Source organism: Lissotriton vulgaris, chromosome 2_2 (genome assembly GCF_964263255.1).
Source record: "Lissotriton vulgaris chromosome 2_2, aLisVul1.2, whole genome shotgun sequence".
NCBI lineage: Eukaryota > Metazoa > Chordata > Amphibia > Caudata > Salamandridae > Lissotriton > Lissotriton vulgaris.
This window is the reverse complement of record NC_141688.1, coordinates 225813636-225835605: the sequence shown is the minus strand read 5'-3', so window position 1 is coordinate 225835605 and position 21970 is coordinate 225813636. Positions and strand designations below refer to the sequence as shown.

Here is a 21970-nt window from a genome sequence, read left to right as displayed (position 1 = left end):
TGGTTTCCGAGTTGCTCCCCGGCCCCGACCTCGCCTGCTTGGCTCTCCTTTGCTTTGTGGCATTGCGCCTGCCCCTTCTGCATTGGGTTTTTGTTGCACACTTTTGTTCTTGAATCGTGACCTCAGGGTGTCTTTTCTGCTGTCTGTTAAAATTTCCAACTCTTCCCCCAAAGTCAGTGTAACATTGCTTTTGTCTCTCGGTCCCTCATTGTCCGAGCCACTTTCTACGGCCGAACTATAGACCACTGAATCATCCTCTGTTGCTCTGGCTGCTTCCGTATGTTTTATTCCACGGTTCTTAGCTGTGGCAGCTCTTAAAGTATCGTAACGACGTGCAAAAGTAAAGATTTGCCCGTTGGCATAATCGTCTCTGTCCCTTTTAAATTTATGAATTTTTCTGGCCTTGATTTTCTCTTCCTCCTTCGCCAATCTCGTTGTCATTTCCTCCCTTAGTTTTGTTGTTTCCGGGGTCTCCTTTCCTCCTATTTGCGTTTTTATTGACTCCTCTAGAGCATCTATTTTCTTCTGCAGCTCTTCACCGTCAATCTCAGCATATTGTACCAAGATTTGTATCAATCGGCGAGAAGAGTCAAGATTGCATTGGCCCCAAGCTACCATCATAAGGGGGTTAGGCGACTCATAGTTGGGGGCCAGCATGATGCGCAGCCCTCTAGGGACTCTCCCAACATCCAGGTATCTCTTAAGGGAACGCGCCTCCCACCATATATATATTACAAAGTTTTCCTTTCTGCTTGAAGGCGCACTCCAACTGCAGGATAATATTTATTCAAATCGGCACCTGGTTTTCAGATTAATTTATTAACTCCTTCCGTACGCGTTTCGAGGCTGCAAGCCTCTTGTTCACAGGATCGTCATTATCCTCATAGAAAAGACTGTCTATATCAATGGCCCCTTTCACCAATCACAGCCCTCCAAGGGGCATTTCTGGGGCACGTAGTTTTAAACAGCCACAATCCATCCCCGTAAGGTGTGACGCAGCATGTTAGGTATAGGGCGCCCCTGAGCATTGCTGGAGTTGCGTCGCGCTTGCGACATGACTCCAGCAATGCTCTGTACCTACACCGACATGCATCTGACTATCCTTGCGCCACAGTGCGTCACATTGTAAATGCAACGTATCCATGGTGGCACAAGGGTATTCCTGCGTGTCGCATCTTTACTGGCACATCCCTGCTAATATGAAGGAGGATGCCCGTCTTCGTAAATCTGCCTCTTAGTCTCCTTTCACCTCAGCTGCCACCAAACGAATTCGTAGAAATCAACAAGTACCCTCACTCAGTTCTATTCAAAACCTATACCACTTTCACCAGCATCATTCGCACCCTTGAAAATCAACAATAGATCCTACGCACACAGAAACCAACTTCTCCTCCTTCATGTACACAGTCACCAGATAAATGAAAACCTCTCTGCCTCAAGCTCAACACATACAAGACAGAGGTAGTCATATTTGGTAACAACATCTCTCAGTGGGACTCCACCTGGTGGCATGCTGATCTTAGACGGACACCCAACACAACCAACCATGCAAAGAACCTCACAATAATAGTTGACATCCAGCTCAATAAGACAGCCAAAATGACTGCAGTCTCTGTCTCCTGTTTCCACATACTCAAGATGCTCAAAAATATTTTCAAGTGACTTCTCCTAACACCTGTAGAACCATAATCCAGAACATAATTACCAGCAAGTTGGACTATGGAAAATCACTCTGTGTCGGAATCAAAGTGTAACTGACTAAAAGATCCCAAACTATACAGAATTTAGCTGCCAGGCTTGGTTCATACCCTTTCCACCCCCTGCACCAAGATTGCACTGTACGTCAAAGACTGCCACTGGCACCCCACCTTCAAACTTTTCACAGGAGTTGCACAGCACATTACGGGGGAAGGAAGAATGGGCCGGTGTATACTCCAACCTCAACCACTGTCTCACTCTGGCACAACGCGACGGCCGCTTTGGGATGCAAAAACACGATCACATAGGCTACCTCCCTTTTAGAGACGGACCAACTGGGGCTCTTGGAAAAATGTTCAGGATTCAACAAATGGGACTTGATTGGTCTTTCAAAGGTTGGGGATGTGGTCAGGGTGGAAGGTGGTCCCCTAGAGTGACCTCCAATGGGACTATGAACTGAGTATAAGGGTAACTTTTAGATAGCTTCAAGTCCGAAACGCACTACATTGGGAAATCCTCAAAGGTACTGCTCTCCCAGCCTTTTTGCCCCTAGATGACAGACTCCTCGATGACTATCTAAAGGAGAATGCGATTTCTCTGACTTACAGGAAGATACTAAACAAAACACCGGACACTTTGGGGAAAATATGAGCTAAATGGCCAGAAGATGTGGGTGATCTGAGTGATGTGGAATGGCAAGAGGCACTGGTATCCCCCGAGAAGTGGTAATTTGTTCCTGGGTTTAAATCATTCAACTTAATATTCTACACAGAGCATAATATAACAGTGTAATGTTGGTCAAAATGGGTACCCTAAGTTCAGACATACTAGTGGAAAATAACATTGAAGATGTGGTCAGTCTGTGGGAAGACAATGGAGGTCTCGCCCCGATGGTGCCTCCTCAATGTATAGGATGCAACTGACCTGACAACCAGTGAGAGGTCTTGGGTCTCCCTCAGATGTGTGGTTGAAAAGCGCAATATAGCAAGAACCTTGGAGGGAGTCACTGGGCTTGAGTTTTGTGACTGGGAGACAGGCATGGATTGGTGCATGCAGGCGGAAAGGGTGATATATAAAGGGAGAGGATGCCCACAAAAGTGGACCAAGATTTGGGGTGCATGGAACAAAAGTAGAGGGATGCTATCTACGCTGTTTAACGAGTCTTCCCCGCAGGACTGAGAATTTTTGGGATGTTTGCGTTCACAAAGCGATGGTGACTGAATGTAATGTTATGAGGGTGTTGGTCTATTATAACAATATTATCATAACTGTACAAATGCACTGTGCTCATTTGCTGTCAAATGTTATTGTATTGTATTTATTATTGAATAAAAAAAGAAATTACAAAAATAAAAAAAACTTGCACATCGCCCCAACCCACCGTAACAATCACATTAACTTCCACATACCTACCCAACACATCCGGTCAGCCGGACTTCTGCTTGTACGCAACCCCAGTATGACAGTATCCCTGACAGTATGACAGTATCCCTGCATATGACAGTCCCCTCCTAAGTTCTCAATACATCTACTGCCAAAAATAAGAACTTTAATAATGTTAAATTCAAATATACTTTATTGAAACAGCAAGTCTTACTCAAATAACTTTTACAACCAAATATCGTCTCAATGTGAAATTAGATCTTTCATGTGACAATTTACCTAGCAATACTAAAGAGTCAGTGGTGAGTTTCCTAATACAGTTGCAGTACTAGTCATTACAAAATGAAAACCCTAAATCCGTAAGAAATAACACTGGAGCAGGACACATATTAGCATTGGACCTGACACAATTATAAAAATCCAAAAAACTACCCAGCTGCCAACGATATTCCGAGAAACAAACCCCAACTCGGTTCGTAAATATCCCCTCCCAATACTTAAACAAATAGAGGTGTTACAAAGCCAAACATTAATGTATTGAACCGTCAAACTACAAATAAACCTGTCGCCAAAAAAAATAGACTACTACATTAAATATGCAGAATTAGTTGCCCTGACCCCATTACACACGATAAGAAAGTCTGCAAATCTGATTCAATGGGGCTTCATAAAATGTTTGTTTTGCAATGTAATACATTACAAACAAAGACTCTTTACTAGCCTGGCACGACACATTACAACATGTTCCCACAACTATAACAAAAGGACTTCTTCCTTTAAAAGGCTAATTTAAAATTTTAAATTACATATGCCTTTTAGAAAAGATAAACAATTTTTGCATACATATGAATTACCAACACAGCACTAAACCTTTCAAAGCTACTTCACAAGGAATAAGCACTATTACAACATTAAAATTCATGTACAAATGCTTAGCCGCGCAGTAATGCTTTAATAATGATTACTGCGTGTTTCCCTTGCCCAGGGATTCTGAAATTAAAAGTAAACCTTGATTACACATTAAAAACGTGCGTTGTTTGTCGAACTCATGCCAAACAACACCGTCGTATAAGAGTGTAGTGAGCAGTCTGTGTATTTACACATTCGAGAGCCCTCTACACGTCAGCGATGTACTTGAATGGAGGGACGGAATGGCCATATGGACACCTTGCCATTTCCCCGGTGGGTTGCAAAGTGCTTTTAAGGTTGAATGGGCTGCTATGACCTAGACATGAGCTGCTAGCTGATGTTTTTGATTAAATATGATTTTACTGGTTAATGTTCGTAAGAATTCACCGTTTGCAGATACTTTGTTTAAAGAAAATCCATTGAGGAAGAAGAAGTAACACCCTTGTAAAGCAGTCTTATTCTAACCAAATGCACGTACATCTGCCTTTGTCCAGCAGTTGCTTCGGCTTCGTCAGCTCCCATCCTACTCTCACCCATAAGAGCATCTGTACATTTTACGTAGTGTACCCCAAACGCTGGGCATGCTAACTTCATGCCTGAAAGGTGTTGGGTAGCTCTAAGACCTACAATCATAAAGGTGTTTGTATGAGTATTGGGAATTAATCACATAAAGTAAGCACTGGATAAGGCTGTAGGCACTAATTTGTTGATGTAAAAAACTACAATAAAATCTCTTTTCAAAAAATAAGGTGAGCACTGGAAATGACCCGGTAACTTACCGGTAATCTTCATTACTCCGAGTCCTAGTACTCCTCATCACTGTATAGTTTATTGTTTCATTACTGAAGCGAGGAAGACGGAGAAGGAGGTAATGCGAAGATCCCTCGCACACTTAAGTCTGGCTGGTATCTTAAATAAGTGAAGAGTTCGAAATGCCGTATGTTACCACCTCTAGCAGCGATATATGGCTGTTTATCACTGGAAGAGCAAAGAAGCGTGTTGCTCATGGCTGACAATAAAACCTTTCTTAATATCTCTAAAGTTATTGCAAAGCATAGCAAATAGCATTACGCTCAAAACAGAAAGTAAGATAACAGTCTCAGAACAACACAACAAAAATACAATGTGATAATGTAGCACAAAAACATACCAGCACAAGAGCGCAGCACAATGCATCACCGCCGCAAAAAAATGCAACACAGCAGATATTTATCAACTTTCTTGTCATGCATTATCACCTGTCAAGTCAGCTATCATAATATGGCGTTCAACTGTGTTTGCACCAGGCATTGCCCTACTTACCACCACGTACATGTACCTGTAGCAGTAAAAATGTTTTGTGATCCAACCCATGGTCACTCGATAAGGGCAAATTTGCCTCTCTAAACTCTGAGGGCCTGTTTCACAAAGGTAAACTTACACTTCGGTGTAATTTTATGATTGTTTGCTATTCACATAGGGATTTATGAGTAGTATCTTTATGAGTGTGGCGTCTCCACACATAAAAAGATAGGACTGTCCTATCTTTGTGTGTGCGGAGAAACCGCACTCTACTCGTAAATCCCTTTGTGCAGCGACGGCTCGTGGAGGGAGTTACGGTGGGGCAGGAGGGTGGGGAGGGGGAGGGGCAGGGTGGAGGTTGCTAAAAACCGGCATATAGAAAATTGCAGGTAAGTAAACAATTTAATTAATAAAACGAATTTCGTAGCTCGCACTGCATTGCATTTTGCGATGCAAGGCGCACTACGAAATTCGTTTTATTAATTAAATTGTTTACTTACCTGCAATTATCCATATGCCGGTTTTTAGCAACCTCCACCCTGCCCCTCCCCCTCCCCACCCTCCTGCCCCACCGTAACTCCCTCCACGAGCCGTCGCTGCCTTTGTGAATAGCAAACAATTGTATAATAAACAAAAGTGTACGTTTACCTTTGTGATCAGTCTCTGAGAGACTGAGAGGCAACACCACAGAAAGAGAACACTAGATGTGCTAATTGAGCACACTGATACTATGCCACCGTTTTGGTCTGACTGGTGTCTTCAATACGTCAAGAGCCGGAGTCACAATATTTCACCATCTTAGAAGTAAATAGCTATTTGTCACTGGAACTTTAAGAGAATCTGACGTTCTTAGGCTGGAAATGTAGGAGTATTTGTTGAAATCTCTGAACAAATTAAAGAGCACAAGAGAACACAACGAACTAACATGACACAAAGAATACCGAAACAAAAAGTACATAATAAACAATACAACTCCACCCAGGCACTAACTCATGTTGGTATTCGCAGAAGGCAGTTACTCATTTCGGTATTCACAGAAGTTAGGAGTACTAGAGTTAGGAGTCCTAACTTTACTACTCCTAAATTGAGAAAAATCCTAACTTTAAGATTTTCGGTATTCACAGAAGGCATATAGGAGTCCTAAAGTTAGGTCTCCTAACTTCTGTGAATACCGAAATGAGTCAGTGCCTTCTGTGAATAACAAAAGGGTAGTAAGTTTAGGATTTTGTCTTAAGTTAGTTCTGTGAATCGGGTCCTATTAACTTAAAAAAAGTCGACAAAGTTTAGTGTCAGAAAATAGCGCTCATTTCAGATAGGCGCTATGAAGGAGAAATGCTTTTTGTCTGCTTTATTTTCTGACTTTGCATCCGTGCTGCACCGTACAGCGCCCACACAAAGTGTGAAACTGTTTAAAGTCAGTCTAAGCATAGTATTTTATGATGGAAGGGTCTCCTACCAGTACAAAACCTATGCTAGACCCACATAGGCACCCTTGCACTATGGCGAATAGATGAATCTGTTGCTCATTTCTGCACCCACGTTAGGAAGAGGAGAGAAGAGTGCCATATTTCTGTAAATATGGCTCTCTCCTGCTTTCTCCTTCTCATGCAGCTGCATTCGTGGCTGCTGCACTGCGCTGCATCAGAAACTGGTCAATCTGGCCCCTGGTTTTACTCCTGTCTTAAAACTGACTTACACCAGATTATGCAGGGTTGAAAGGAATCAGCAAGGGATTTGAGAACTACTACAAGAAAATATTGTAAACACTGCAACTATGGCAGATGAGCCTATGTGATTTCAAGGTTAGCGAGGCAGCAGCACACTTTAAACACCCCGAGGGTGAATGGCAGCCCCTTGGCACGTTTCCGTGCTACACTGGTGTTTCACTTGACGTGAGTTCGTTCACCATTCTCATTCCTTGCCTTTTTTTTTAAAATCTTTTTCCCTTGTTGTTTTGCTCGGTTATCAGATCTCTGCTTCCTTTCTTCCCTGTTAATTGGACTACAATTTATCTTTGTCTTTTTGCTCTTCTCTTCCCCATTCCCTTGCATTCACAGAAATATCTTGACTCTGTATTTGACTCCAGACTTATTCGAAGCTTGGCGTATGTTCCCCGTGGCAGCAATCGCAAAACCAGTGGTTATATTTTGTCATTATTTTATTAATTCAAAGTCTTATGAGTATTGTAGATTCTTCAGTCTTGGGTGTGCTCTTTCTGCTTAAGGAGTCATTCCTCCACCAACAAATACCACTTTATAACCTTACTGTAATGAGAAACGTAACGCCAGATAGAGTTGTGCTGAAGAAGACCAACACCAGTGCTTAATTTGTCAAAAAAACAGTGCCACGGCTCTCGTTAGGAGTCCACTGCAGCTTGCACCACACATTGCCCCTGACAAGCTGCTAAAAATAGTAACAACACAACTACTAACCATCACATTCTTACAAATCTGACAATTCGAACTATTTCAGGCTCCCAAAGCTATAAGAATGGCTTGGGCGGCAGGTAATTGTCATTCTTAACGTACAATGAATTAATAAATAACTGTTGTTATGGTCATCTCTAAATTATCCCAACAGCGCCACCTTGTGACAGACTGTCACAAGCACTGGTGTTGACAATTAAGTGCTGGCGCTGAGTACCGGAAACTAGGGGAGCAAATTAAGCGCAGCCATGCATGTAGTTTCTCTCCCAAATTCACATCCTCTAGTCCCCCCCCCCCCCCCCGATATTTGCTTTTCAACAAACGCAGTAAGACAACACTAACAAACCCTGACAAGACCTCAGTAACAATGCACTTTCTGTGAATAATTCTGTTTTATCCCAGCCATAAGCCTGGCTTAATCATATATTTCCATGCATACAAAAGGCATACTCATGAACAAAAGCTCTGTGAGTCGGACTTGGTTATTTAGATTTAATTCAGACTTACTGCAGCAATAAAACAGAACTACTTATAGAAAACCCTTAGTAAATATGGCCTTAAATGCTTAGTATAAGCCTCAAAGGTGGGGCATGGGGCAGTCAGATTTTTTTCCTCGTATTTCGTGAGCAACACGTGTGCCCCCTCCCCTCTACATGCAGTTCACAGCTTTATTTAGGACAGTGCTTATTTTCAGATGGAGGTTTTCAGTGCTGGAACCGGCACTTACTTGTTTAAACCGGCGATTGTAACAGTTAGCCACAAGGTGGCGCTGTCTGGCTAATTTAGAGATTGTCACAGCAACACTTTATCATTAATTCAATATACGTTATAAACAACTGTTAGCTGATGCCCAAACCATTCTTTTAGCTTTAGAGGCTTGCAACAGTGCGAATTTCCTCCAGACAAGAGCCCTGGCACTTATTGTTTTGCAAATTATGCACTGCTTTTAGGGTACATATCTACCCAGTAAACCCAAACAAGCCTTGGTAACCACATACATGAAGAGAGCATGTCACTATTGTGTATGGGCTATGGCAGAGAGGAGAAGGGAGCATGTCTCCACTGTGGAAGTGCTATTATTGCATAGAGGTGAAGAGCACATGTCACTATTGTGTAAGGGCTATGGCATAGAGGTAAAGAGAGAATTTTATCATTGTGCAAGGGCTATTCTTGCATAGACGTGACGGGAGCATGTCACTATTGTGAAAGGGTTATGGCTTAGAGGTGAATAGAGCATGTCTCCACTGTGTAAGTTCTATGCCTGCATAGAGGTAAAGAAAGCATCTCATCATTGTGCAAGGGCTGTGCTTGCATAGACGTGACGGGAGCATGTCACTATTGTGAAAGGGTTATGGCTTAGAGGTGAAGAGAAAAAAAAAAAAAATTAGAAGAGTGAATATGCTAGCCCTCAAAATAATTTTTCTCACAATTTTTGAGAATACAAACAAAGGAAAATCTTTTGTTTGTATGGGTAATTTTATTTAACCCTTTTATTTTTAATCTTTTTGTAGAAACATTTTTTCATAGGTGAGAAAAGACACAAAATATTAACATTTACAATATTTACAACTCACATGCATACAACTATCATACCACTATGACGACTGACATATATACAAATAATCCACAATATATATACATACTATATATACAAGCTTCTTTTGAAAGAGGAAATGAATATCAATTAAACAACCACAAATAATTATTCTTTGTGGAAAATCAAGTTATTATGACGCCCAAACAGGGTCACACAACAAAAAAGGCAACAAGAAATTAAATTTTAGATTCTACAATTAGTTCAAATTAGTGAATCAACAACATGAGAATGCTAGATCAAAAATGCCTATTTGCTGTTTTTGCCAACGCGTTTCGAATCTGGGTGTAATCTCAGATTCTCCTCCGGGCTCTTTAAATGTTGATATTCTGAAAAAGAGAGGAAGCTTGTTTTAGCCACTATTGATCGAATTGTATGAACCCCCTAAATAAACAGGTTGTCACAGATTTTACCTTAGAAATGGATTGCACGGTTCCGCGGTGCCATTTTTCAGGTAAGGGCTTTGATTTTGACAGAGGTTCTGTTAAAAGAATATATGATGGTTACCGACCATCCAGAGACACGCAGTAAATGTGGCTCCAACACTACAAGACTGAAAAGTCCTACCTTACGTTGTTGCAACAGCAAGGCTACTATTTTCTTTCGCGCTGTACTTTCTCTGCTTCCGAGGCAGGATCACTAATGCCTGGAACGTGTAAACACGAGCGGCACTCAGTACATGTTGATTAATCATAGCAGTATTACAATGACACGGTCTGCCGTGGGATACAGTTAGACATACCTGACAATTGTGTTTTAGAGCAAAGTTGATTTGGTACCGAGCCAGCCCGCAGTTCCTTTGTTGTCGTGCGGGCGGCGAGCCGAGAACCCTTGCACGGCGTGCCAGAAAGCCGAAATGAATCGCGCTGGTTTCTAGGGAAAATTAAATTATGTTGTTTAACGCTAAGCGCGAAATCTTATCCGTCTGAGTATAAAGCTTGGGGCATACTGGTACTAACCTTACTCTCCAACTGTTGAATCAGGAAATGCGAACCCATTGGTGGAAAACCACCATGTGGAGATCCTACTTGATGGCTACCAGCCGCTCGGCATTATGGTCATTGTAGTTACTCAGGAATCATTTTACAAACGAGAGACCTCTGATAGTGAGTTGAGCCCCGTTTGGGTACTATTAAATTTAAGTATCAGATATGCTTCTTTTTTTAGTAGCATTTGGTCACTGTTAGTGCCAGAATTCGGTTGATTCAGGTTGAACAACACAGTCCATTTGAACTAATTTTCCCCATGGCTGTTGTCAATAAAATGTTGGACAATTGGCGCTGTGAGTACTTTGTTCTTAATGCGTGACCTATGTTGCGTCATGCGTGTGTTTACTTGTTGATTTGTCTTTCCTATATAAATTTTAGGACAAGGACAAACAATGGCATAAACCACATTTTTGGTTCTACAATTAGTGAAGTTAGAGTGGGTCCACGTCGTGGTCATGTGTTGGAAAATTTTCCCTTCAATGGTTGTGTCACATGCAAGACAATTCCCACATCTTTGGTGTCCCTCGACCGGTTTCAGTCCCCATTTTGACAGTAAGTCGTTTTTTGGTTTGGTTATTCTGATATCCGCCCGAACTAGTTGTTGGCCAATATTTTGGTTTTTTCTGAAAGCAAATATTGGACGGGGGAAAGGTATTTCTAATTCTTCCAATAAGTGCCAATGTTTCAGGACCATTTGTCTTATTTTGTGTGTTTCAGCACAAAATGTCGTGACGCAGACCAAAGGGTGAAGAGAGCATGTCTCCACTGTGTAAGTTCTATGCCTGCATAGAGGTAAAGAAAGCATCTCATCATTGTGCAAGGGCTGTGCTTGCATAGACGTGACGGGAGCATGTCACTATTGTGAAAGGGTTATGGCTTAGAGCTGAATAGAGCATGTTTCCACTGTGTAAGTTCTATGCCTGCATAGAGGTAAATAAAGCATCTCATCATTGTGCAAGGGCTGTGCTTGCATAGACGTGACGGGAGCATGTCACTATTGTGAAAGGGTTATGGCTTAGAGGTGAAGAGAGCATGTCTCCACTGTGTAAATTCTATGCCTGCATAGAGGTAAAGAAAGCATCTCATCATCGTGCAAGGGCTGTGCTTGCATAGACGTGACGGGAGCATGTCACTATTGTGAAAGGGTTATGGCTTAGAGGTGAAGAGAGCATGTCTCCACTGTGTAAGTTCTATGCCTTCATAGAGGTAAAGAAAGCATCTCATCATTGTGCAAGGGCTGTGCTTGCATAGACGTGACGGGAGCATGTCACTATTGTGAAAGGGTTATGGCTTAGAGGTGAAGAGAGCATGTCTCCACTGTGTAAGTTCTATGCCTGCATAGAGGTAAAGAAAGCATCTCATCATTGTGCAAGGGCTGTGCTTGCATAGACGTGACGGGAGCATGTCACTATTGTGAAAGGGTTATGGCTTAGAGGTGAATAGAGCATGTTTCCACTGTGTAAGTTCTATGCCTGCATAGAGGTAAATAAAGCATCTCATCATTGTGCAAGGGCTGTGCTTGCATAGACGTGACGGGAGCATGTCACTATTGTGAAAGGGTTATGGCTTAGAGGTGAAGAGAGCATGTCTCCACTGTGTAAGTTCTATGCCTGCATAGAGGTAAAGAAAGCATCTCATCATCGTGCAAGGGCTGTGCTTGCATAGACGTGACGGGAGCATGTCACTATTGTGAAAGGGTTATGGCTTAGAGGTGAAGAGAGCATGTCTCCACTGTGTAAGTTCTATGCCTGCATAGAGGTAAAGAAAGCATCTCATCATCGTGCAAGGGCTGTGCTTGCATAGACGTGACGGGAGCATGTCACTATTGTGAAAGGGTTATGGCTTAGAGGTGAAGAGAGCATGTCTCCACTGTGTAAGTTCTATGCCTGCATAGAGGTAAAGAAAGCATCTCATCATTGTGCAAGGGCTGTGCTTGCATAGACGTGACGGGAGCATGTCACTATTGTGAAAGGGTTATGGCTTAGAGGTGAAGAGAGCATGTCTCCACTGTGTAAGTTCTATGCCTGCATAGAGGTAAAGAAAGCATCTCATCATTGTGCAAGGGCTGTGCTTGCATAGCAGTGCAGGGAGCATGTCACTATTGTGAAAGGGTTATGGCTTAGAGGTGAAGAGAGCATGTCTCCACTGTGTAAGTTCTATGCCTGCATAGAGGTAAAGAAAGCATCTCATCATCGTGCAAGGGCTGTGCTTGCATAGACGTGACGGGAGCATGTCACTATTGTGAAAGGGTTATGGCTTAGAGGTGAAGAGAGCATGTCTCCACTGTGTAAGTTCTATGCCTGCATAGAGGTAAAGAAAGCATCTCATCATCGTGCAAGGGCTGTGCTTGCATAGACGTGACGGGAGCATGTCACTATTGTGAAAGGGTTATGGCTTAGAGGTGAAGAGAGCATGTCTCCACTGTGTAAGTTCTATGCCTGCATAGAGGTAAAGAAAGCATCTCATCATCGTGCAAGGGCTGTGCTTGCATAGACGTGACGGGAGCATGTCACTATTGTGAAAGGGTTATGGCTTAGAGGTGAAGAGAGCATGTCTCCACTGTGTAAGTTCTATGCCTGCATAGAGGTAAAGAAAGCATCTCATCATTGTGCAAGGGCTGTGCTTGCATAGACGTGACGGGAGCATGTCACTATTGTGAAAGGGTTATGGCTTAGAGGTGAAGAGAGCATGTCTCCACTGTGTAAGTTCTATGCCTGCATAGAGGTAAAGAAAGCATCTCATCATTGTGCAAGGGCTGTGCTTGCATAGCAGTGCAGGGAGCATGTCACTAGGGAATAAGTGTTATTCGATAGTATTGGTAACTGGAAAAGTGCAGTGAACTCGAACAGCTCCTCAGATTAATTGCGGGTCTGAATAATTTTTCTAGGAAAATGGGGTGTAAATCTCCCAGGGTTATGATGAGCTTAAACCACAAATGCCGATCAGTAGCGATGCATGGCTCCGAGTTGTGGGGACACATAGATGTTGATTCCTTACAGCTGATAGAATATGGGTTTCTTAAAAATCTTTTGGGGCTCCCAACCAGTTGCTCAAACTTCGTGTGTCATGCAGAGTTGGGCATCATTTCTTTAGAAGATTTAATAAGGGTGCACCCAGTGGTCCTAGGGCACAAGCTCTGGTCATCGGGCCACACAGGCTTTAACAGAGCCATTGCACACGACTGTCGTGGTGCCGACCATGCATTGAAAAGTCTATGGCTGAAGTACTTAAAGAATTTTATGCAGGATATTTGTCATTCTGAATATTACGATAATCCTGAAGCTCTGTTGCATATATCAAGAGCATCTTTAAAGAAAATGTGCCTCAACAACTTAGAGGAAAGGGGATAAACATCGGAACTTGTGAAGCCCACCGTACAGCATAACCAAATGGTACTGACCTGTTATACGATGCAACCGTATTTCATTTTTCATCGTTTGACAACCTTTCCCACTACCAACAACTGGTCTCGTCAATTAATATGATGTCCTTGCGACCAGATCTCTAAACAATCAACTATTCATGTACTGTGTTTCTGCAAATTTTATACAGACCTAACGATTTTTTTTATAAAGCCTCTAATGAAATCGTTAAATTTAAGACAATGCAGACCAGCCTACTTGTATCTACAATTGCTCCCGGATTTGTTCAAATGTGTGGTAGTGGCAAGATACCTGAGGTCTGTTATCACTAAAAGGAAGTTTTTAACTGCTGCATTTCAAATCGGCAAGCGTTTTTATGTACCTACTTTTTAATGATTTGATTAACTCCTCTCATTTTTACATTTGTGCCAAACTGTAAGCTTTCATGATTCTTTGAATTGAATAAAGTGATTTGGTTGATTGCATAGCGGTGAGGAAGCATGTCACTCGGGAGTAAGTGCTGAGCGTGCATGGGGGTAATAAGTTAACATTCTTCTGATCTGTGTGCTCCTCAAACATTCTTACACCAGAAGGCAAAGCCTGTGAGGCAGCTGGCCACTCTGTGTACTGCGAGGTGATGCATGGATGCTCTTGCCAGACTGTCGTCATGTCTCCGTGCTCACTGAAGACCCTGCCATGTCTGCTAATAAGTCTGGCTAGCATGTTTAATTATTATCTGGAGCTCTTAGCTTGGTATTATATTTGTATTTAACCCCTTTAGTGCTGCCGTTGGCCAACGGTCGTCGCGATCACTACCTTGTCAGTGCTGCGCACGTCCGTTGGCCGACGCGGCCGCACCCGTTTCTTCGAAAGTTCAGCACGGGCGCAGAACGTTCGAAGCAACAAACGGGTTAAGAGAATGGTGCATATTTTAATATCTTCTTTTGTTTATTTTATTGACATAGCCAATAGGTGTCTGGCTTATAACTGTAAATGCAAGGTAGACCTATTGTCTTTGCAAATGCTTTTTTAAAGCTTAACTGTATTTACAAGCTGTTTTTGACTGTAGCATGTGAGTCACTCAATACACAAACTATTTCTCCTCTAGGGGATGTTGGACTCATGCACTAACAATGCACTCTTGCCCGGCACCGCGCTCTACGAGCCACTGATGACGTGGACAGAATTCATAGACAGTGAGGACAGACTCCAGGTCTTAGATCATGAATCAGGTAGGAAACAGATGCTGCTCGCAAGTGTTCATATGTGGTCTTCATAAAGTGTACATTTACTGAAAAGAACGAATAAAGCCTGGTCTAAGGTGATCCCAATGATTCTATATATTTGAAAAGGAGTAGAATACTAATGGTTCCCACTGCTCTGTTATATGTTGATTCCCATGAGCCATATAGCATTGACGACAAGGTCCTCTGATGTAAGCATACTTCCAACATCATAACCACATCAACCAATGCCACGAAATCCCAATGCATGTCACTTATTAGTTTTACACTGACACTCCAACCAGAGTTGCTCTGGTGTCTACAATGGAGACAGACAACTATTTTCTCCTCAACGTGCATTGCCCCTTCTGCAAGGAGACAGGGGTGCCCAAGGTGCAGCTTCTAGCAAATCTCTCTTTTATCGAGGGTGGTGCCCGAATCAGCACCGGCAACACCATCGAGTAGAAAAAATATGTGTGGGCAGCTGCATGCACACAACAGAATTTATGCACAAGTGCTTCATTTTACCAACTGAAAATTCATGTTGTGAATATACATTTGTTGGCAAATGGGCAAAATAATTTTTGTGCATCAGGTTCATCATCTACTACCAGACCACTCTTACTACAATCATACTCAGTCGCCCACGAATATTTAGTTGAAAACTAGAGAACTCTCTAAATAAGTGAAATAACAGAGGTAACTTCAGAGGGTAATTGTAGTAAATTACTTCCCTAATGTTCATCACTGAATAAAATGTTCATGACATCATAGAATGCCTGGGTGACTCTCTGGCTCACAGTGTCAGTTGGTCAACTCAGCTTGAGCTGCTTGGAGCTTGCTCCTGGTGGGGTTTTACCTATACTTCCTATTTTCTCCTACTTACCTATCCTAGAAGGTACCTACAATAAAGGATTATCTAACCTACACAGTTGAACTGTGCATCTTCCTTTACTACAACTTGGCGACGATTGAGAACCTACGCGTGGAGTAAGGAGAAAGGCCAACTAAGGAACCAAGGAACCAAAAGACAAATATTCAAAGACTTTAAGGACTTTCAATACGTCAATTGAAACTTAAAGGTAACGCCCTGGCCAGCCCCACCAGTGTCCTGTTCTACCTGGACAACCTGCAACCTGGGCGTTTCTTGTGTCATCACCAAAGACCCTGCTGTCATCTGAAGGTCGGTTGCAACAGTCTTAACAGCGACAAATTTCCTTGTGGCACAACAGGTTTGCGCACCCTGCTGTGTTTCACTGCCCTATTTGGGTCCTGCGCTGGGAAGTGTCGCAGTCTGACAGCAGGTCTTGTGAGTAAAGTATGATTAGCCACCTATTTTAGTAGCTGCTTGCCCCTTATTTTAGTAGCTGCTCACCGTATTAAAGTGTTCAGCAACATCTTTAAAGGACACAAACAGAGGCTAAAATGTTTGTCTGTTTTGTGAGTGACTGTTTATTTTTGTGCCATGCAACGTGAATCTTTGACATGTCAGCTGTGCCACTCGTAACCTTCGACAATTTTCACTGTGTAACCATCAAGTGTTTCTCTTCAACAATTGAGGCAACTTTCATGACAATGCACCATGGCAAACCGTTGCACTACGTTTAGTTTTAAACCCCATGCACGCGCACCTTACTGGTCACTTGGTGCCGCGCGGAGGCAGGAGGAATCCACAATGACGTTCTTCTTCCCCAATTCGCAGATGACTATTGATGACTGCATGCAACAGCGCGCCATGAGCCACACGGCGCCACGTCAGAAAGCGTGCTGCCATTTTGGGCTTGGACATTGTTCATACTATTTCACTATTAACGCATCTGATTGCCGGATAGGTACATTGTCTTTACTTCAACTTGGCAATCATGACAATGAACTTTTGACTAATGCGGTGCAGTCTGCCACCTGGCACGTGTGCACGGTCCGTGTCATGGAGAGAGGAGCAATGGAATTCTGGACTCTCCTTATAGACCGGATGACATTTTACTTTTGTGTCGAAATTCAGCGGCGACTGCGGGGTGCTGTGTATGGAGATCCCGGGTGAGAGATCGTTCACCAGAGCTCATGTCATTTATTCATTTTTTTTGTAGTAGTTAGCATTTCACTTCATGTTTTGAGTATGCGGCTGTTTAGCAAAGTGTCTTGTTCTTGTTGCATTTTCTTTGAGAAGGTTCAACCTATTGTGTATGTTTGCCGGGAGTTTCTATTTTAGTTTTTGAAAAGTGGTGTGTGTTTTTTTTATTTGGCAAATTTGTCGTGCTCTTATGGAAAGTGTCTTAGGAGCTGTGTTGGCAGCATGGACCTACAACTAGATTTAAATGAAACTCTCTCTAAGGTGTCTAGTACTTTATGTTGTAGAATTTGGTTTCCTAGGGGGACATCTTTTGTCCCTACGTTGGACCCTTCTTTGGGGAGGTTGTGGTGCCAGTCAATGCCCGATTTTGTTCTCTAGGGTCATGTTGTACCTATGGTGTACCCTTTGTAGGGTATGTTGTAGAGTTTGGTTTCCTAGGGCGACATATTTTAACCCTACGGTGTACCCTTCTTTGGGGAGGTTGTGGTGCCAGTCAATGCCTATTTTTTGTTTTCTAGGGACATGTTGTACCTATGGTGTACCCTATGTAGGGGATGTTGTAGAGTTTGGTTTTGTAGGGCGACATCTTTTAACCCTATGGTGTACCCTTCTCTGGGGAGGTTGTGGTGCCAGTCATTGCCCAATTTTGTTCTCTAGGGTCATGTTGTACCTATGATGTACACTATGTAGGGGATGTTGTCGTTTTGGGTTTCCTGGGTGAGTATCCTGTGTTGTACTCTTATTTGGTGAGGTGGTAGTGTTTGTGGGTAGTCAAAGCCCATTTCAGTTCCCAGTGTGACTATCCTGCGGTGTCCCCTATTTAGGGGAGGTTGTGTATTTGTGGGTAGTCAAAGCCCATTTCAGTTCCCAGTGTGACTATCCTGCGGTGTCCCCTATTTAGGGGAGGTTGTGTATTTGTGGGTAGTCCATGCCCCATTTTAGTTTCCAGGATGACTATCCTGCGGTGTACCCTACTTAGGGGAGGTTGTGATTTTACAGGGTTAGTACCCTGTGTTGTTCCCTATTTTTGGTGGAGATTGTTTAAACATCTTTTCATTTTGACACTCTGCTTCCGTCGAACTCTACCTGCATGGAATTTGTGGCCAAGGGTTTCATGTTGGTAGGACTTTTAGTGAGGAGCTTTATCATATTTTTCAGTATCAGCATGCTTTTATCAGGGGAACTTTTCTCTGGTGAATTTTGATATGGGTCTTACACTCTTCTGGTAATCTAGAGTGAATTTGACCCCTGTTGTACCTTTTTATTTGGTATGTTGTATTTCTTCCCAAGAGTCTGTGTCTACACTCACCTTTGTTTATCAGGGTGCCTACCTTGTGGTGTACCCATGTATGGGGAGGTTGTGGGTGTGACCATCCTTTTTTGTTGTATTGGTTTTTATTCATCTAAACCATGCTTTGTTTCCCTAAGGGAGGGGGATGGGGCATGTAGTAGTAATGTTTGACAGTGGTGTGGCTCACTGGTTAGAGGTGGCAGACCCGGAATCAGAAGTCAGCCGGGACCATGGTTCAATTCCGGACGCGGCAGGGTCGTGGACTTGGGTCAGCGGACTCGATAATTCTCGCTTCGGTTCCTACTCTAATCAGGGGTCCCACTCGGCAACTCTGGGCATTAGCTTGCCTAACCCTCAACAACGGCCCCATCAACGCCGGGGATGCCTGGCTCCACCTTGGGGACTCCCAGCAGGGACCATCCCACAGGGAAAGCCAGGACGGGTTCCCCAGCATTATACAGTGCCAGGAAACCTACGGTAACAGTGCGCTTTACAAGCTCAAACATTAATTAATTAATTTTAAAAAATCTTATTGTAGTTCTGCTCATGCTAATGATTTTCCTGATACTTTGTGAAGTACATAAACGGTTTTGGGTATCTCATTATGGTACTTCCATGTAAATGTTGTATTGAGGTATCTCACTTATCTTTCTACCTATTTCTGCTGTCATTCCCTAAGGAATGTACTTCTCTACTGTTCTTCAATTAATAGAATGTTCATGACATCATAGAATGCCTGGGTGACTCTCTGGCACACAGTGCCTCTCTCTGGCTCACAGTGTCAGTTGTTCAACTCAAGCTGAGCTGCTTGGAGCTTGCTCCAGGTGGGGTTTTACCTATACTTTCTATTTTCTCCTACTTACCTATCCTAGAAGGAACCTATAATAAAGGATTATCTAACCTACACAGTTGGACTGTGCATCTTCCTTTACTACAGTAATTAACCCAAGAGTAAACTTTTGCGTTGTTATCAAATTAACAGGAATCCAAGTAAACAATGAGGGCTTCAACAGTGGGGCGATTGAAGGTGTATCAGCAACTCAATAATTCACTGCAACCGTCTTTAGGATAATGGATGGTTGTGTATTGCATTTAGAACAAGCACTTCAAATGTTGGATCTCATGTAATGTTGTACACTTAGTTGGTAGACATGAAATACAAATAAATAGAACAATAGGAAAAGCAGAGAAACAAAGGTAACAATGCTTGTCATGGAATCATTCAATCATCATATGCTCAGCAAGCTTAATCATATAGTAGTTATTTATTAAGCATTATTAAAAAGCACGAACGAGTTAATGTTATATAGGGCTTAAGACCTGGCCAGAAAAACACACACACACACACACACACACTACAGAGGCAGCAAGGTGCCTCTGTTGTTATGGTTTTGTTAAAGTTTCCATTGAAAAGCATTATCTGTTTTACTAATAACTACTGACTTTGCTGAAGCTACATGAAGCATTGCAGACTGAACAACGTGCGTTTGAGCGCTTGTTAGCGTTAGAGCGCGCATTGCTACATTAGAATTTTAATCTATTGTCTAAAGCGGCGATTGTGTTTGTAGGCGAAGCGTCTCCTTAGTTACTTAGTAACTAGATTGTTTGAGTGAAGCTTCGGCTGTGCCCCACTTTCGATTTCACTCTAGGCGGCCATTTCGACTTGTTGGTTGTTTTCACCCGTGTCTCCTCCCAGACCCCGCCTTCCTGCTGACCCTCCCACGCTCCGCCCCCTCCTCTCACCATTTATGGCCAATGCCCCCACGCGCAGCGTCCACGCGCTACGGCCATGCCGAAGGTGCGCCAAAGGTAAGCCCGTCTACGCCCGTCCGCGCCTGGACCGCGCCCAGCGCCAGACCCCCTGCTCCTCGTAATTCCCACCCCTCCCGCATTACCTACGATGCCACCACCCTCCTAGCCCTTAACCCCGGCCGTTCCCCAAACTGCGTCCAAGCCGCTCCTGGACACACCCATGGACCTTTCTCATGCTACTCCTGCAAATTCCTCTGCAACGTCAACCACTCCGCTACGATCACACCTCAGATTCCCGACGCCAACCACCTACAATGCATCTTGCTCAACACCCGATCGGTCCACAGGCACGCCATTGACCTATGGAATCTACTAGACACCATCTCTCCGGACGTCGCCTTCCTTACTGAAACATGGATGAACGCCTCCTCCGCCCCAGACATCACCATTGCAATCCCAGAAGATTATAAGATCATACGCAGGGACCGTACCGGCCACACAGAAGGAGGAATCGCTATCGTCCATAAGAAATCCATCCATATCTCAACCAGCTCTGACGTCAACCTCGCCAACTCTGAACACCTTCACTTCCAGATCCACATCGACCCCAAGACCACACTCAGAGGCACCCTCCTTTACAGGCCTCCAGGACCCCGCGCACAATTTAGTGAGGACATCACGGACTTCATCACTCCACACGCGCTCCCCTCCAAAGATTACATCCTTCTAGGAGACCTCAACTTTCACCTTGAAAAGAACAACGACCGCAACTCCACCACCCTGCTGGACAACCTCGCCAACCTCGGACTTAAACAACTGGTCACTTCCCCCACCCACATCGCAGGTCACACCCTCGACCCTATCTTCACCTCCAGCAATCATGTCTCCTTCAGCCACACCACGAAGCTCCTTTGGACTGACCACAGCTGCGTTCACTTCACCTACAACAAGCCCAAACCCAACAACCACCCCCAACCAACTCTGCAAAGAAACTGGAACAAAATCACCATCGACCAGATCTCCTCCAGAAAAAACTCCAACGAATCCAAAACGCCTCTGCCAGGCTCATATTAGACATCCCGCGTAAAGAACATATTTCTGGTCACCTGAAAAACCTCCACTGGCTTCCCGTCAATAAGAGGATCACTTTCCGGCTCCTAACCCACGCACACAAAGCACTCTACGAAATCGGACCAGAATGCCTCAACACACGACTGTCCTTCTACACCCCCTCCCGCCAGCTTCGATCTTCCAACCAAGCCCTTGCCACTGTACCTCGCATCAACAAGACCACCATGGGAGGTAGATCCTTCTCCTACCTGGCAGCTAAAACCTGGAACTCTCTTCCCACTTACCTTCGCCTTACCCAGAACCACCTAGCATTCAGAAAGCAACTTAAAACGTGGATATTTGACAAGTAACTCCCCACCCCCTCTTAAGCGCCTTGAGACCCTCTGGGTATGTAGTGCGCTATATAAATCCTTTGACTTTGACTTTGACTTTGACTGTTCAAACACTGCAGACTGTGCACTGCACAGACTGTACAGTGTGCACACCCTGCACAGACTGTACTATGCATATCCTGTGCAGTGTACAATCACTATGCACAGACTGTACAAGCATTGTGAGCTGCACAATACACAGACTGTATAGTGTACAAACCCTGTACAGACTGTACTATGTATATGCTGTGCAGTCTACAAACACTGCAGACTGTACACTGCACAGACTGTACAGTGTGCACACCCTGCACAGACTGTACTATGCATATCCTGTGCAGTCTACAAACACTGCAGACTCTACAAGCATTGTGAGCTGCACAATACACAGAATGTATTGTGTACAAACCCTGTACAGGCTGTACTTTGTATTTGCTGTGCAGTATACAAACACTGCAGACTGTGCAATGCACAGATGGTACCAGCATTGTAAGCTGCACAATGCACAGACTGTACAGTGTACACACCCTGCACAGACAGTACTATGCACAT

General features: G+C 43.6%; 1 protein-coding gene across 1 annotated transcript in view; it reads left to right on the top strand.

The window, feature by feature from the left end:
* The window catches only part of ELF5 (E74 like ETS transcription factor 5), a 200047-nt gene that overhangs the window by 58223 nt on the left and 119854 nt on the right, over nucleotides 1-21970 (top strand). The window contains exon 2 of the mRNA XM_086959903.1: nucleotides 14751-14874. Coding sequence (XP_086816029.1) covers nucleotides 14754-14874 — 121 coding nt within the window. The 5' untranslated portion in view covers nucleotides 14751-14753. The remainder of the gene's footprint in view (nucleotides 1-14750; nucleotides 14875-21970) is intronic.